The sequence below is a fragment of the Cyprinodon tularosa genome, unplaced genomic scaffold (genome assembly GCF_016077235.1).
Source record: "Cyprinodon tularosa strain WSP-4 unplaced genomic scaffold, ASM1607723v1 ctg505, whole genome shotgun sequence".
Taxonomy (NCBI): domain Eukaryota; kingdom Metazoa; phylum Chordata; class Actinopteri; order Cyprinodontiformes; family Cyprinodontidae; genus Cyprinodon; species Cyprinodon tularosa.
Window position 1 is genome coordinate 482,181 of NW_024039236.1, and position 17,677 is coordinate 499,857.

At 40.1% G+C, this 17,677-nt stretch overlaps 1 protein-coding gene across 4 annotated transcripts in view; it reads left to right on the forward strand.

The window, feature by feature from the left end:
* The window catches only part of LOC119795242 (attractin-like protein 1), a 437,403-nt gene that overhangs the window by 42,121 nt on the left and 377,605 nt on the right, over positions 1-17,677 (forward strand). For all 4 annotated transcript variants that reach the window (XM_038303135.1, XM_038303136.1, XM_038303137.1 and 1 more), the window contains exons 2-4: positions 3,971-4,054; positions 9,855-9,968; positions 12,033-12,161. In XM_038303135.1, coding sequence (XP_038159063.1) covers positions 3,971-4,054; positions 9,855-9,968; positions 12,033-12,161 — 327 coding nt within the window. The remainder of the gene's footprint in view (positions 1-3,970; positions 4,055-9,854; positions 9,969-12,032; positions 12,162-17,677) is intronic.

Genomic DNA, 17,677 nt, shown 5'->3' on the forward strand with positions numbered 1-17,677 from the left:
TGGTGGTGTCATTACTCCGGTGTTGTCCTTCGTGTTTTAAAAGAAATGGCTCCATACATCCAGGCGTTGTTTTCGCCCAGCTCCTCCAACAAACCGTACAGCTGTATCGCTTAGGGACAAACAGGGCAGACAACGCGTAATCTTCTATGAAGCTCAAGAAACAGTTATATTAACAATTACAAATTAATTATAAACAATTACATTTTTTAAATCTCCATTCATCAATGGCTTGTAGATTTCATCTGGTCTTAGTCTTGTTAACGAAAATGATTTTTTATTTTCGTCATATTTTTATTTTCTGGAAACTATTTTTGTGCGTCATCGTCTCGTCATCGTCACGGGAAAAAGGGGCATTGACGAAATATTTACAACATCGTCCTGGTTGACGAAATTAACACTGGTCCTGAGTCCATGAGCCCTGGTCTTTCAGATGCTCCAGCTTTGAAACTAAATGGACTTGCTGCCCATGAATGCTTCCTTAGTGAATGAGGGAAACAAATACTGTGTTTCTGACAAAGGGTCTTTTCTGTAGCTATTCAGAATTTCCCCGCTTTCTTTGATTGGTCCTTGACTGGTCCCTAGCTGGTCATTGGCTTGTCCCTGGTGGGTCCTGGGCTGGTCCTTGGCTGGCCCTGGGCGGGTCCTAGGCTGGTCCTTGGCTGGTCCTGGGCTGGCCCTTGACTGGTCCCTAGCTGGTCCTTGGCCGGTCCTTGGCTGGTCCTGGTGGGTCCTAGGCTGGTCTTTGGTTGGCTCTGGGCGGGTCCTAGGCTGGTCTTGGCTCGTCCTGGGCTGGCCCTTGGCTAGTCCTGGGCTGGCCCTTGGTTAGTCCTAGGCTGGTCCTTGGCTGGTTCTGGGCTGGCCCTTGGCTAGTCCTGGGCTGGCCCTTGGTTAGTCCTGGACTGGTCCTTGGCTGGTCCTGGGCTGGCCCTTGGCTAGTCCTAGGCTGGTCCTTGGCTGGTCCTAGGCTGGTCCTGGGCAGGTCCTAGGCTGGCCCTTGGCTAGTCCTAGGCTGGTCCTTGGCTGGTCCTAGGCTGGTCCTGGGCTGGCCCTTGGCTGGCCCTGGGCTGGCCCTTGGCTAGTCCTGGGCTGGTCCTTGGCTGGTCCTGGGCGGGTCCTAGGCATGTCCTAGGCTAGTCCTGGGCTGGTCCTTGGCAGGTCCTGGGCTAGCCCTTGGCTGGTCCTTTGCTGGTCCTGGGCGGGTCCTAGGCATGTCCTAGGCTAGTCCTGGGCTGGTCCTTGGCAGGTCCTGGGCTAGCCCTTGGCTGGTCCTTTGCTGGTCCTGGGCGGGTCCTAGGCATGTCCTAGGCTAGTCCTGGGCTGGTCCTTGGCAGGTCCTGGGCTAGCCCTTGGCTGGTCCTTTGCTGGTCCTGGGCGGGTCCTAGGCATGTCCTAGGCTAGTCCTGGGCTGGTCCTTGGCAGGTCCTGGGCTAGCCTTTGGCTGGTTCTTTGCTGGTCCTCTACGATTCATTTTTAAACATCAATCTTTGCACTAAAATATTCTTTTTGTCATGATTTGTGGAGATTAAGATCTAAAAAGAAGTGCCATCTCCTGGTCAGACCCTGTGATTCAGTGAAGTGTTGGAGTCAGAGTAAAAAATAAGGGGTCACTGCAGTGGCTGGAAGCTGTATGGGGTTTTGCTACGAGCTGCAGAGAAGTTTGCTGCCATTTGGCTGGTGTTTAATTGGGAAGAGACATTTTGAATGGCTGCTACTGTAATAACAAATGTCCTACTTAAGTATACCTATTGTTAAGTGTGCTTTGTATGCACATAGAGCCGCGGTTCTCAAAGTGTGTGGCGCGACCCACTGGTGGGGAATTGAGACGTGACAGGTGGGGCGCGCCAAGTTCCGGTGTGTGTGTGTGTGTGTGACTATAAATGTAGAATGTGTATGTAGAATGTGTGAGAGCAAACTGTCCTTATAGCTGTATGTTGCCGCTTTTTAGACCAATCAAACCCACAAAGTAATCATTACTAGCCTACATGCAGTCTAATTAAAAGAACATTAGATATGAGAAAAATTTCACCTGGAACTGAAGTGCCAAAATAATGATTGACGTGACGTCGGCATATTATTTGTAACGGAATAAACTTTCGCGCCCCAGTGTTGCCAACTCAGCGACTTTGTTGCTATATTTTAGACCCCTCCAGCGACTCTTTTTAAAAAAAGCGACAAATCTAGCGACTTTTGGAGACTCTTACGTGAAAGCACGTATCGTTCCTTTTCTTGTCCTCCAGCGGCAGGTGCTGCCGTGGGGCGCCTCCGTCCCAACCCCGTTCTCCCCCGCTATCGCAGGAGTCCCTCTCAGCGCTGCAGAGACACAGCATGTTTACCCTCAGCGTCCAGACTGCAAATGAAGCGCACATGCGCCGGGATTGACGGCGCAGGTTGATCATAAATAACTGAATTTGAAATATTTTATCTTAAATAAATAGGACCAGTTTATTGAAATGACGTCTGACTCCACCCTGAGGCTCAGGTTTAATGCTCAGACTAATAGTGAATTCTGGTTTGGAGTGGAGAGGGAGTTTCCACTCATCGGGCAGAGAGCTGTGTGCATTCTTCTTCCCTTTGCCACATCATATCTCTGTGAGATGGGCTTTTCAGCTGCTGCTTCACTGAAAACAAAATACAGATCTCAGCTGAACATTGAGCATGACTTGAGAGTGGCAGTATCAAGCCTGCAACCCCGTTTTGAGAAACTGTGCAATGCAAAACAGGCTCATCGCAGCCACTAATGCAGGGATAAATAGACCTGTCTTGCCAGATGGATTTCACTTCTTTTCTTTTATTAACAGATTGCAGAGTGGCACTTTAATTTTTTCTATCTTTGAGCTTGATACAAATTTTGACACAGCTGCATTTTTATTTTCTTTATTTTTGAGCTTGCTGTTATTTGATGTAGATAGTTTGTATTTAGATACTACTTGTTACTTCAATAAAATTGGAAAATTTTAAGATTGTTGCATATTTCATTAGCATTGTGTTGGGGCGATGGGGACAGGCGGGGCTTGAAAATTCCCCCTTGTCCAAAGTGGGGAATGACAGAAAAAGTTTGAGAACCACTGACATAGAGGAACAATGTTTTCAAGCTGTCCACCATCCCCCAGTATCCATTCATTAAAGAAGGTAAAAGAACAAAATGAAGCAGTATGAAAACTTTAAAGGAGCAATAAGTAAGAAAAAACATGCTTGCTCTTGACCAACAAAGATGTTTTTCCAAACATACATACAGACAGAAAGAAATAGTGACTCCATAGTAAAACCTGCCAACAAAAGTAAAGAGAAAATTTATAATCTAGATAAAAAACTATAAAAAATAACAAATAAAACATTGAAAAAACAAACCTAAAAATTTAATCTGAGAAAACAGAAGTAGTTTCACTTTGAATGTGTTTTTCTTTTTTCAAACCATCCATTTCCAAAATGTGTTCTCTGGTTTCATTGATAATGGAACAAAATTCTGTTCAGTCAGTTTCAAATATTGCTTAATGCATCATTTGGATTAACAGGTGACTGATTCAGTGTGATTAAAAAAGGCAGAATGTAGATTATATGAAATTATGTACAGAAAATTGTGATTTAATCTGACAGTTTTTTTTTTCTTTAACTTTATTGAATTGTTGTTTGAGCTTACTTTTCCTTCCTAGTATCTGTTTGGGAAAAATAAAATCTCCTGCTCTATCCAACGGTTTCTAAATCAAATACGTCATGAAAAAGTAATGCTCTGGGTCAGTGCTAACTGAACCTCAGCATCAGAACAGTTTGCTTGGTATATTTACAGCCTCTGGTAACCTCTCATTGTATCCAGGTGTTGTAAGCCGAACATTGACCATGGGTTAGAGCTAGGCTAAAGAAAAGCCATGATCCCTCAGATTATTATGGATTCTGCCTGATTTTTTATCCATGTCATTCTGATCAAACCACCAATCTGTATTGTTTTTTTTCTTTTCTGAATGTTTTTCTGCAGGTTAACAGACCTGTCGGGTTCTCTCACAGATGGTCCAGTCAACTATAAATACAAGACCAAATGTACATGGCTAATAGAGGGATAGTAAGTACACACCTTTTTTTTCTCTCCCCTTTACTTAACATTATTCCAACTGCTTCTTCTTGCTGTAAAACTACAGTTTATGTCTCACTTGAGTACTTTTTAATGCTGTGTAAACAGGGTGATTGTTTATCAGTGCAGCTGTTGTGTTGCTTCAGTCTAAGGAGGACAAGTTGATTGCAAAATTCTCCAACACCCTATGTTTGGATTAAAAGAAGAAATATATCACACAGTGTATCACAAAAAAATTTTCTTTCTCAAAAAACCTAAACACAACTATTAAGGTCCAAGCTGCTGGTATCAAAGTAGTCACACCCCTCAGTAAAACCGTCCAAATTGTTCCCGGAGTGTCTCAGGGCACAGAGATGGGTCACAAGTGTAACTCAGATGGGGAGCATAGAGTTCACTGTTGCTTGCAGGTTAACACTGGAATCTTCCTACAACCCACCATGGAAAAATGACAGAGCGGGTGAAGGCAGTGCCTAACACTAGGCAAGAAACACCTGTCTTTGTGATCCTCACCTGGTTTCTGCCACACACCTTTAACACCTTCTGAACTGAATGTATGTGAACGTCCATGCAGACCAGTTTGCTGTAGTGTGTGATGTTTGGTCTGAGCTCTGATGGGCTGATCTTCCACCTCTTCAACCTCTTTGGCGGAGATGGCCTTTCAAAAGACAACCTCTGGATACGTCCCCGACCCATGCACTCAACATCTGACCATGACTCGGTCTGTTCTAAGTGGAACTTCTCCTGTTAAACTGCTCTAGGGTCTTAGCCACCTCGTGGTAACTCCATTTCAGAGTGTTAGCAATCCTCTTGATCCTCGAGGTCTGCTGTGTTGCTCCTTTTAGATGGGTTTCTGTTTCATCACACCTGATTCAAACCTTCAGGTCATTAGCAGTACTCTGGAGAACCCCACTGCATACTGAAGATGTACTGTAGTCCAGCTGTTTTATTGATGTGTGTTGAAGCCGAGACACAACTTAAAGCTGCAGGACACTGGACCTTGAGTATTGGAATTGAATAATACTAGACTAGGCCATCTTCCTGTAGATAATTCTTAATCCCCCATCGACATAGAGATGAGATTAGAAATACCTGCAAAGGTAATTTATCGTTTAAACTTTGCGTCCGATATTTGGCGTTGTGGGTGAACCATAAACTGTCATTTTCTTAAAACCCGGTCGCAGAAACTTTCAAAAAGTCAGTTTCATGTTTCAGGGGTTTTTTACTGTGAAAAAGATAACAGTGTTCCTCTTTGTGTGAACCTGGCTTTATTTTGTTCTTATTAGAGAGTTCTGGGCCATGTTGATCTTCCTGTTACCAGTTGACACCTGAGAACTGGTAACACCATAACACATCACAGGACCCCAGGGAGAAAACATTACTATTATGGTTCTCACTTTCTTTGCCAGTGGCTAACATTAAAGAATTCATCACCTGGGAATCAGACTTTTTGATGTTAAAACTTGTGTTTGGGTCAAGCCTTAGCTAAACCCTTCCGGAAAATCAGGAGTGTAAAAGCAGCTTGTTTTTTTTTTTTGTTTTTTTCCTGTGTTATGTTTCTAGTTTTACTTTTAACCTATTGTGTTAGAGCTATAGAAACAATAGAAAACAAACCATGGCAAACTGCTAATGTTGCTAATGCTGCTTGAGCGTTCAATTCTTCTGCGTACCCTTGCAAGAAAAAAAGGGGTATAAAAAGGTCAACATTTCTTATTCCTAAAAATGGTTGAACATGAATTTGAAGACAGTTTTAGAAGGATTGTTTGTATAAAATACTAAAATACTAAGTTATGACTTGTTTAATCTTGGTTATACAAAATGCATTTAAAATGGTGTTTACCAACATCATTCAGTGACATAAATAGAATCAATAAATGACATGATAGGCTTAGTTTTATAAAAGTTAATGTTACTAGAAGCCTGTAACTGAAAACATCCCTATACTTTCAGCTGAACAGGCCCTAATCCGCCACCCACAGCTTTGTCCTGATCTCTCTGTGTCTCACAGTATATTTGATTCTCCTGTCAAACATCCTGTTGTTTTTACATAAAGCTCCAAGGTTTCACTTACATCCCTGCAGCCCTCCAGTCCCCTTACAAATTGACTTGTTTTATTCTGCCACCCGCATCATCCTCCTGTGCTTTGACTTTCACACACCCTGCATGAGTTGGTGTTTTGGTTGACCATCAGGACTATATCTCTGCTGCTGCTGGAAATTCCAGAAGACTCTGAGATTTAGACACTTTGGAGCCAGCCTTTTTAAGAGAATGTATTTTCTTTTGCCTTTTCTCATCACAAAAAATTTAAATCTATGTAAGTCTTTTTTTCTCAAATTTAGTGCATTTTTTTCTGGAATTAAACAAGTAAGTGAGACACTTTGCAAATGGAATAAGGCATTTTATATTTAGGATAATGAAAAAAAACTGCAGTCTATTATATCAAGGGTATAATATGTAATTACCTTATTGTAAGGGGAACGCTGCTCATTCCATTGGCTGATCATCTTAAATTCCCCCTCAAATGAAATTGTCGGGTGAGCTGTTTCCAAACGAAATTTATTTTTGTTTTACACTCGTGTAAACAAAAATGACAAATAAAATCTGTCTAAAGTCTAAAAGTCTAAATTAAGGCTAAATACACTTATTTTAAGATTTTTTTTTACTCATTTTCAGAACGTTTTTGCAGCGCTCCATCTTTCTCCTATTGTTCACCATTGCTCTGACCAATGCAATACAAAAATTATCTGAGAATAAGTGAAAAGGTTTTAAAATAGCTGTATTTGTCCTTCGGTTGAGCAGATAGTGTAGTTCAAATTATCTGCCAACGGAATGAAAAGAATGAATAGACATCTTTCTGTGCAGAGATCTGATTCCATTGGCAGATCATTTTACTCACTCAAATCAAGTGCAAATACATTTAGTTCAAGGAAACTTTGCTTACTTAAAGGTATAGAGAAGGATGTTGTTTTTCCGGGTGGATCATCTCAACCTAACTGTCAATCAATATGGTGATATGTTTACATTAAGCCGTCCTACGTGCTCGTCCCCATTTTCACTTACAGCTTGTCAGTCTGACATAGTGGACAAATTGCAAATCTTCTTTTGGAAATTAAGTTTGTATGAACGACGCAAACAGCAACTATTAAACAGAGCATGCACGAGGAGAAATGGGCTCGTGCACGTGTTTAATGATGTATATACTGTTTATATCCCATGAACCTTTTCCTCCTTTTTGCCCTTTTCTTTGACTATTGAGCCGATGTGAAAAGTGATTTTTTTCCCACTGTGAGATCAATAAAGTGTAACTTATTTTATCTTATCTTATTTTAATAGGTGTGTATATGTTTTTTATTTTATTTTTTTATTTTTTATTTGAGAGGATGGGTCCTTTCAATAATTTGCAACAATCCTCCACTTTTGCCTTTAAATATGGTGCTTAATGACCAGTTATAACCCTTACTACCCCAGGCCCAAACTATGGTCCGTAGGTAAAGCTTTGTTTCTCTTTTTGGACCAGAGGTTCTACCTCTTGGATTAACTCTGTTTTTTTTTTTTTCTTGCAGAGGGAAAATCTCAGAGTTTTTTGCTTTGACCCCAAACCACTTTATTTCCATTCAAAGCTTCCACCTATTCCTACTTCCACACGCATGCGCTCTCCATCACTGATATTTTTTTGTCTCATTCTGTGCATCTTGGTTTGGATACCTTTGATGTTGCCTCTCTCAGTTATGGAGTCCCACAGGGCTCCATTTTAACCCATTACTATGTTCTTTGTATTTGCTGCCCCTTGAGGCACTTTTTAGAAAGCTTAACATTTAATATAATTGTTTTGTTGATGATCCACAAATGAATCTCCCCTTATGTGCAAAATGTGTTTTGATATTTTATGGATGTAAAGGACTGAGGCCCCGTCCACACGAAGTCAAAACGAACACGAAACGCTGATATTTTCCAAAACGTTTGCTGTAAAGATGGAGATGTAAAATAAATGTGAGCGTCCACACGAATGCATGAAAACGCTGCAAAATGTATGCCAGGCCTGTAAGTGGCGCTGTGGTGCCAAAGCAAAAATAAGCGACGAAATGTTGGGCATTTGCACTAATATTTAGTCAAATTCAGGTGCTGAACTATGTCGTCGATATTGCTCTGTTCTTCCTGGAGATATTCCAGAAGAAGAAGATTCTGTTGTAAGCCCGACAGCAGGGTGAGTAGCATTAGCAGCAACGGCTCCATTGTTGTTGTGATACTGTGTCGCGCATGCGTGTTTAGAGGCGACGCTATGACGCATGCGTGTAAAAAAAAAAATGCGGTTAGAGCGTAAAGATGGAAACGTGAAAACGGCGTTTCGAAATCTTCCCACTCTGAAGGCTGAATAAAAAAAAGATCGTTTACAGACCCCCGAAACGCCGGCTTCGTGTGGATGAGAGGCTGGTTTTGGTGAAAAATTTGTGCGTTTAGGCCAGGGTTTGGCTTCGTGTGGACGGGGCCTGAGTGTCTCAAACTGTATAATGCCAAATGACACTTGTAACATTTGGAAATCCATTTCATGCCACTTCCCTCAGTGCCCTGGGCATGCTAAGGAGCTACTATCATAAATGTTTTAAGCGTTGTTTTGAAAAAAGGTTCTTTAAATTTGATGAGCTCAGTAGTTAAATTTAACTATTTCTAGTTGCTTCATCTTTTACCTTCAGTCCAATCTGCCTTATGTTTTTTCTATAACTTTTCATCATGGCCCCACTTTGGATAATAAGAAACTTTTAACTGTTTATTTTACCGTGTAACATAATTCAGCATTACTAGAAACACCTTTTAAAAAAAAATCTCACAATGAGTCATCATTTCCAATGATTTCTGCCAGATCTCACATGCAGTTACCACCTCGCTTTAGGAATTGCTGCTGTAGGGCGTCCCATTCAGGCCTTCATTACATGTCGCTTTGATTACCTTAACTCTATAACTGTGGGCTTGATGGGGCCTCCATCCATTGCCTGCAGTAGGTTCAGAGTGCTGCAGCTCGTTTGCTTTTAGGCATTAAGAAGAGTGAGCATGTGAATCCTGGGTTGGCTTCTCTTCTTTGGCTTCCAGTTAGCTCAAGGATTTTTTTTAAGATTTTCTTCATGGGTTTAAATGTTTGAATGTGTTGGCTTTGCTTTATGTTTGCTAGATTCTCTGGTCCCATTCAAGTTTGATCAGTTAGATCATAAAAAATCTAGTAACTCTGTTTGTGTAGAGAAATCAGTGCATTTGCTGTAGCTGCTTCTTCACTTGAATATCAGATTAGCACAGACGCTTTATATTCTACACTTTTTATTAAAAGGCCACTGATCAAACTGCTGCTTTTAACTCATGATGAACAGATAAAAAAAAATCTTTTATTAAACAATTTTTAACTTTGCATAGAGTTATCTATAGGCTCTCTATATCAGGTTGGCACTGACATAATGCTAGCTTCCAGACCATGACTTCTCCTTTTGGCTAATGATCCATGTGCTGATTTTAGCCCTCTATCCTTATTTTTGACCATTTTTATTCATACTCAGCTTGTAGTTTTCTTAACACCAAGATGTGATCTTAAACACGCATCTGCAGCCATTTTAAAAACTTGTATAGAAAAAGAAAAAAACACATCATGAAGACTTCAAGATAGCTAAAAGCTCCAGTTCATTATCCACAGACTAAACTGGAGGTATACAGTAGTTACCTTAAGAAAGCAGAATATGAAGCATCCTGGAAATATATATTTTTTTGGTGGTGCCTATCCATTCTCTACTTTCTTTCCTCTTCTTTCTTGCAGTCCCAATACAGCCCTCAGGCTTCGCTTCAATCACTTTGCCACGGAGTGCAGCTGGGACCACATGTACGTCTACGACGGGGACTCCATTTATGCCCCCTTGATTGCGGTGTTCAGGTAAGCGCCCGCTGCTATGAATGGGAAAGATTTCTGACTGAGAAGATATGGAAATGACCAGGGAGACCTTCGCCCCACTCCTTAGTAACTCCGATAAACGAGCTTTCCTGCAAGCAAATGAGTCAAAACATTGGCAAACAATGGCGCCTCATAATTACCGCCGTTCCACAAAGCATTAACAATGGAGTGAAAATAGAGCAATTACTCACATCATTCCCTGAATGCCACTTAAACTGTTCATGGAGCTTTATTGCATATTTTGCTTTTCATAATTGCCAAACATGAGGTAAGCCCTCTTTGGTGCCACAAACATTACTTATCAACAGCAAAAGAGCAATAATTTACCAGCTGCCTGCTTCCCACTTATCTCTAATTAAACGCTAATTTTCTCTCTTTCACGGAAACTTAAGCTGTAGGAAGTTAAGAATAAGGACAAACAAACTGTAAAACATTAGAAACAACAGTGCTGTGAAGAAGTATTTCCCACCTTATGGGTAGCCTTTATCAAAACTTTGGTTTAATCTACTGGGGTTTTATAACCTTAGGTTATAAAACAAATGAATTCCCAATTTTTAATTCATAAGTTAACCAAAATCCTTGAAGACTGCTTAAATTTCAATAACCACTAAGCCCCAGCTTAGTCACAGCATTATGAAAGCAGGCATCACTTAAAGAGAGCCTGTCTGACAACATGAAGTAGGCTATAAAATATCCATAAAAGCAGTGCATGATGTCTCAATCGAAAGAAAGTTAAGAACAGATGACAAAATGATTTATGTCTGTCAGTTTGGGGTAAAATGCCTTTTTAAGGCTTTGGGACTCCAGCGAACATAAATACTCATGCAAGCAGTTTTATTTGAAACTCCACTACTCATTTTGGACATTTTGATTCTCACTTCATAAGGAACAGAAAAGGGATGAACATCCCAGGTAAACACTAACCTACTAAAGTTATTGTAAGAGCGCTTTAACAGATCAGAAACATTTAAGAAAAAAAACTGTACATACAGTCTAGAATGATGGTGAGGTTGTTTTCCTGGTGGTTCAGGAGCTGCATAGCTTGGTATGAAGTCAGTTCTGCTCTCCAGCAAAAAAAAAATCCTGATGCTTTGGGACCTGAAGCCTAGAAATACTTTCCTTAAAAGCCCACTAGCATGTCAACCCTGGAATAGCTGAAAAACAAAAATAGGACTTTGGATTGGCCTAGTCAAAGCCCTAACTGGAATCTCATTAATTTTCTTTGACAAGAATAACTCCTGGTCTAGGAAGTGATGAAACAATTAATCCGATAAATCAAATTTCTCAGTGTTTAATCAATTATGAAATAACTTTTAACTAATTTAGTAATTGATTAAAAGTTCACTGGAGTTTAGAGATTGTGAAACATGCCTTTAGCTGACAGAGCAACCTTCTTACAGCAGGAATTATACAAAATAAAAAGGAAAATTATAAACATTTTGCATTTGAGATAAAAAACAACAACAATAAAAATAAAATAAATAAAAATTCTTCTTCTTTAGGGAACCTTTGGGTATCCGATTATAATCGATTAATCAAAAAAACAAATTGATAGAACATCCATTCGCAAAACAATCGTTAGTTGCAGCCCTAGATCAACCTTCATATGAACTTGACTTGGATAGCTTTTATTTTCTCATTGTTTAAATGAGATGGATTTTCTCATCCACTGAGGTTCCTTTACCTGATATCAACATTTGTTTAATTTGTTTCACTGTGAAGGAAACAAGTTTAAACAGAAGACACATCAGACCCATACGCTTGTGCAGTGTGTTGAAAATATTAGAAGTGACAGGGCAAGCAAATAAAGAAGTGCCAATCCTCAGAGGGAAACCATCATCACGCAGAATGTTAAAATGAAATGTGCCTGTTTTGTTTAGAGCTAATCACTGTCATTATTTCCGCAGGGAGCGCTTGCTTAGTCAAGCTTTTTATCCTAAACCTCTCGGGGCGGCTGTGCTTTAAAACAGCAGCTCCCCACATCATCTTTCTATTATTAATTATTAACCTTGAGCTTGGGGTGTTTCTTTGGCTGATGTGTCTCAGTGGGCTGGTGGTGCCAGAGAAGAAAGGGAAGGAGTCCGTACCCGAGGTGGTGACCACGTCTGGATACGCCCTGCTCCACTTCTTCAGCGATGCTGCATACAACCTGACTGGTTTCAACATAGCCTACTCGTATGTCTACACATTGTCTCTCTGCTATCTGGGTAAAGCCAGCGGGGATCTCCATGGTTGGTCCTGCTGTTCTCATTCATGATGCCCAGTTGGGATTTGTCAACCTGCTGTTGAAGAAGCCCAACACTAAGAAAGAAAACCAGAAAGATTCAAACCACCTTAACATCTGTTGTGATTGACTACAAATGTTGTGCAACTATAATATATATTTATTAATCACTCCAGCAGGGGTGTGAAATATGTTATTTAAGCAGATGTCAGGATTTGGTTTTAAGGTTGTTGATTGGACCCAAAAGCAGAAGCTGAGAGGCATAAGTGAGTTCTTGGAGGGTTTAATCAGAGATCAGGCAAACAAAAACAGGAATCCAAAAATTCGACATATAAATCAAACACAAACCAGAACCATGGAGACATCAGGGGAAAACCATCAAGGAGCCAGGCTAAGGAAAGGTAAGATGAGGAACCAGCAAAGAGGGACTGCAGAGGGAGTGTATTTATGGCTGACTGAACAAAGGTAGAGCTAATGAGCTGATAGGGAACAGGTGTGATTAGAGCTGACGAGGAAGCCAAGGGAAAAGAACACAAGGAGGCAGTAGAGGACAGACAGAAAAACCTAAGCAACTTAAATGAATCCAGACACACCAAAAAAGCTAGAAAACAATGAAAAACCTGGCTAAACTTGAAACTTAAAGAAAAACAACACAACCAAGATCGTTACAGCAGATCATATTCGGACTGTTTTATATTGTTTATGAATACATGCCCTACTGGCTGTGTGTTAAAATAACCAATGAAAGTGGGAATCGAGGTCAAATCAAGGTCAAACTGAAAATTCTGCACAAACATAGAATTAATTCACCACAACTTCTGTTCAAAATTAGTGTTTATGAACAGAAATCCTTCAGCTCCAAGTCAAAAGGTTTTCAGTTAAAAACTTGACTATTATAGTGAAACTCAACTGAAATAAGCTACTATGTACAAAGAAGAAGGAAAAACCTGATTGAAAACTATGATAATGAGATGATGACACAGTTTAGCATGGATTTTTTTTTTGATAACCAAGAATTTTGGATGGGATCTACATTTTTATGATATCTGATTTTATATACTCTATAAATCCCACAGGGAAATTACTTCTCTGCATTTAACCCATCCCCTTGGGGAGCAGTGAGCTGCCATTGTGCAGCGCCCAGGGAGCAGTGTGGGATTAAGGGTCTTGCTCACGGAGCCAAGGTGGCAGTCTGTGGGAGTGGGGGATTGAACTCACAATTTCAGGATTCAAAGCCCTATGCCCAAACCACTAGGCTGCCACTCTCCCCCGAAGCTGCTAACTAATTTAGAGCAATTTGAATGTTTTCAAACCAATTCATAATGCAAATCAAAGAGGTGGCCAGATAATGTTTTATTAATTGATTTGCTTAATCAGGGAAAATAAGCCTTAGTTAATTGATTCTTTACCTTCTTTGAGTGAGCTAGCAGACTCCCATTAAATCCCTTTGGGTCACAATTTGGTAACTATTTGGAGAAAACCCATGAGCATTAATATTATGTCAGTGTTTAAACCCACAATTTCATAAGGCTTGTTTTAGCTTTATAAACAACAGCTTAGACATGTTGGCACAGCGTACCAAGTGGTCCATCTTGTTAGCTTTGTCTTGCCAACAGTTAATGCATGCCATGATCAAGAATCATCAAAGAGATAAATTATTTAGCTAGAAACTCTCCTTGACTCGTGCCAGACCTGTACCTGTGCTCATTTGCATTTGGAAGATTTCATAGAAGCTCCCCTCCACCAATCTCTTAATCTCTTCAAGCATCTGAAAGTTCCTGAAACTTGAAGAAGAATGTCGAAAACAGTCTGTTATGCAGCAAGTTGGTTTTAAATGTCATAAGATCCACTTAGCCTTGGTCAGTCTGGAGATCTGGCCCCTGGCCATGAGCCATGATGGTGGCTTCCATGATGGCTTCCTCTCAGAATGGAACCTCCCAGAGCCTCCCGTAGAAGAGAAATAAATCATTGGTGTGGTGTTTGCTGTTTCCTTAAATACAATGGGAGCGAAGGTACACCTTTCCAGGAGTGTCTTTTTAGAGTGGGCTGTGTTGTTGTAATTGTTACTACTAATTTTTGCTCATCTGTCTGAAGCAGGGGTCCGTTTCACAAGGCAGGTTTGTTGAAAAAGTTTTCTAAGCCTGAAATCGGGGAAACTGAGTTTTCTGTTTCCACAAAGAGAGTTTAATCAACCTCTGTTTCTGTTGCCTTAGTAACATTCACATCAGAGAATCTGGTCAGCAGAAGTTTTTGTTCAGTAAACTCAGGGTGTCCTCTGTCTCCACTCTCCTTAAAGCCAATCACATTTTTAATTTCCTGAATTGGTCAGATTTTTGTCATAGTTTTGTGTATATTTAAAAAAAACTCATTCTCTAGTTCCATTAGACATATTAGGTTTGAAAAACAAATATTGCATGACCTTTGATGAAGATCTTATTAATGCATTCACAGAAAATTTAATATTCATAGGGAGAGGATTCTACAACCCAGTTTAAAGGATATGAGATTTATATGTTCTTGGTTTGTTTAATATATATTTTTTTACAGTTCATGAAGAACTACGAGGATTATTTTCAGACTACACATAACTAGATAAATTGATTCCACAGGGAAATAAAGGGAATTAGCTTAGGGTCAGGATTCATTTGGTGGTAAAAATCTGCTGAGCCTACTGGTAGATAGGATGCACAATCCGAAGCCAGTCAATGGGACATTACCGCTAATAACAACCAGATAATGGGATGATAACATCCGAAGCGTCTCCAAACAGCCACTTAGTATTTTCTATGTAACGGAAGACAGGATCAAAATGAGGAGGAACCCAATGAGACGATGAACAGGTCCTACCTTTTTAAATAAAGTTTGTATTCTTCATCTCCTGTTGCCAGCTGTTTTCACCTCAATAGAATACATTGATTCACTACCATTCAAGAAATAAACCTGTAATGTTATCGTGATTACAAGAGTTTATGGTGGGCCATTTGATATGTATTAGTTTGACTAAAGATGTATTTCTGATATCTGAAAAAAAATCCTTGTCATAATGACCGAGTCAGGAATAGTTCAGAACGGGGCTGTTCTGAGATCAAGGAGTCCGCAGCCCGGTGAGGGGCTCTGATTCAAAGATGTACCGACAGATCCAGGGTTCCAGGAATCCACAGAACGTTCAGTAAGGTTCCTGAATGCTCTGAGTGCAGCAGAGAGTTCAGGCAGACATGTTGGGATGCAGAACAGGCAGGCTCAGCAGTAGAGAGGCAGGGAGAAGACATGGTACCAGGAGAACTGCAGAACTTTAAACTGGCTTTTTCCACTGAGCCAAAACAGGAACAAAGCATGCTCAATGGATAACAACCAGGACTACTGGACTTTAAACTAGCACCCGCCTTCTCAGCCAAAACAGTAACAGAGCGCGCTCAGGGGGCAAGAGGTAGGACTTGATCAGGAGACGACAAGACAAACACCCTCGCTACCCACTGGAGAGCTAGGACATGAACCACGGAAAAACTCAAACTAATGACAACAAAAAACATCAATGATCTGACCCCGATAGCTGGGCTGAGCCGTTTATAAAGCAGCTGACGCAGGTGGATAAAATGAGCATTGATTAGCGGGAAGTATTGGCATTGGTGTTGTGATTCCATATGTGTCACAATACTCAGGTCACAATACGATATTATCACGATACTGCAATATCAATACATTTCACAATATTTTACCCAGATATCAAAATGAAATATATAGATAAAAAGCCAGTGCTGTATATGTTCATCAGAAGAGATAATTTAGTTATCTTTGTGTCAATGTTTGGGGTTTGAGTCAGTCCATGTCTTCCACTATGACCTCAAATACAGATATGGCGCTGCGCCGCACAGCTAAAGGGCTCCACAGCGCTTTCTACCAGAGTGGTGATGCAGAGGTTGCCTATTTTTCCCTCATTATTTTAGGAAACCATGTTTTGTTTTTTAAAATTGAAACTAGGAATTGAAAGATCTATATTATATCTTGCAGCCGAATAACACAATATATCGCCAAAACAATTATTTCTCACACCCCTAGCGATGATTAGAATCTGGGAGAGTTAGGCAGGGGAGTGAAATGAGGATTAGGTCAAGTATCAGGGCAGATCATGACATTTCTTCCCTTTTACCCTAATACAAACAATCGCTCTTTACACAAGCTTAACAAATTGAAAGTATAAAAACGGCAGAAACAAAGTTTGAAAAAAATAACAACTGAAAAAATTGAATTTGTAAGAACAAAATTTGCAAGATTGGCAAAGTTAATCTCAAAACCTTAAAATCAAAGTTTCCTTTCTGGATTGCTTTTTTTATTTCCATTTACAAAATATATTCTTTGCTTATTAAAAGAAAGGGAGAAATATCTCTCACTGAAGATGCACATGAATAGAACATGTTTACTCATCATATTGAAGTAAGCTAATGCTCATTGAACATTGATAGAGCTCCAAGAAGCTTCTGGATAGAAGGTGAGCCTGGTAGAGACTAATTCTACAGCTCTAACAGTTCTAATATATTTGGTGTCAGCCAATCCCCTGTATATACAATATTCTGCAAGTGAAAAGCATAAAAAAACCCATCAAATGTCCCCAGGTCCTTTCTTCCAAGTACTTTCACCCTGAACGCAGGCGGCCTAATGCTTAAAGAAGTAAACATGTTATCTGAACTGTCACAGCAGAGCCTAAAGCCGTCTCTCTCTATTGCTGATACAAAATTGCATGTCTGCGTGACCATAAAGGCATTATACACCTATGCCTGTGTAAATTCTTCATCATATGGATCACACCAACCACAAAACAGGCTTAAACTGGAAAGCAACCTGACTTTCAGAGAAAGAAAAACAACCAATTTTATGTGTAAAATCTAGTTAATCTTTGCTGCTAAAATTAATCAAATTGCTTTCTGTCCTTAGAGATAGATAAAAGATAAGATTAGACATTAATATGTAAACCTTTCCTGAAACAGAACTGATATTTAAGATATAGTGGACGGTGCGCTGTGAAGCTGTTTTGAAAAACAAAAACACAGGACAATGATAAAGTCCCAAAAAGCCAAACTTTCTCGGGCTTTCTTTATCTAAATGAACGAGCAGTGAGGTTTGTTGTCTGTATTTACATAGGAAAATCGTCTAGAATGATCATAGACAATGTGCAGCTGTAGAGCATATCTGCCTTTGAGTCTGAGTGACAGTAAAGAAATACCAAGAGAGCTGAAAACAGATGCAGTGTGCCTTCACTCAGTAAGAACAGCCTGTTAGAAAGACTTCCCGGCTTTGAGCTGCATCTTTCTTTTATCCATCTCAGAGTGAGTTTAGGGACTGAAATATCCATCAGAGCTGCAAAAACTCCTGGAGAGGTGAGAAAGTGAGGCTCTGCGGAGATATAACAACCTAAATAAAGGTTAAGGACGTCAAAATACCTCATTCTTGTTTCTAACAGCCCACATTTTGA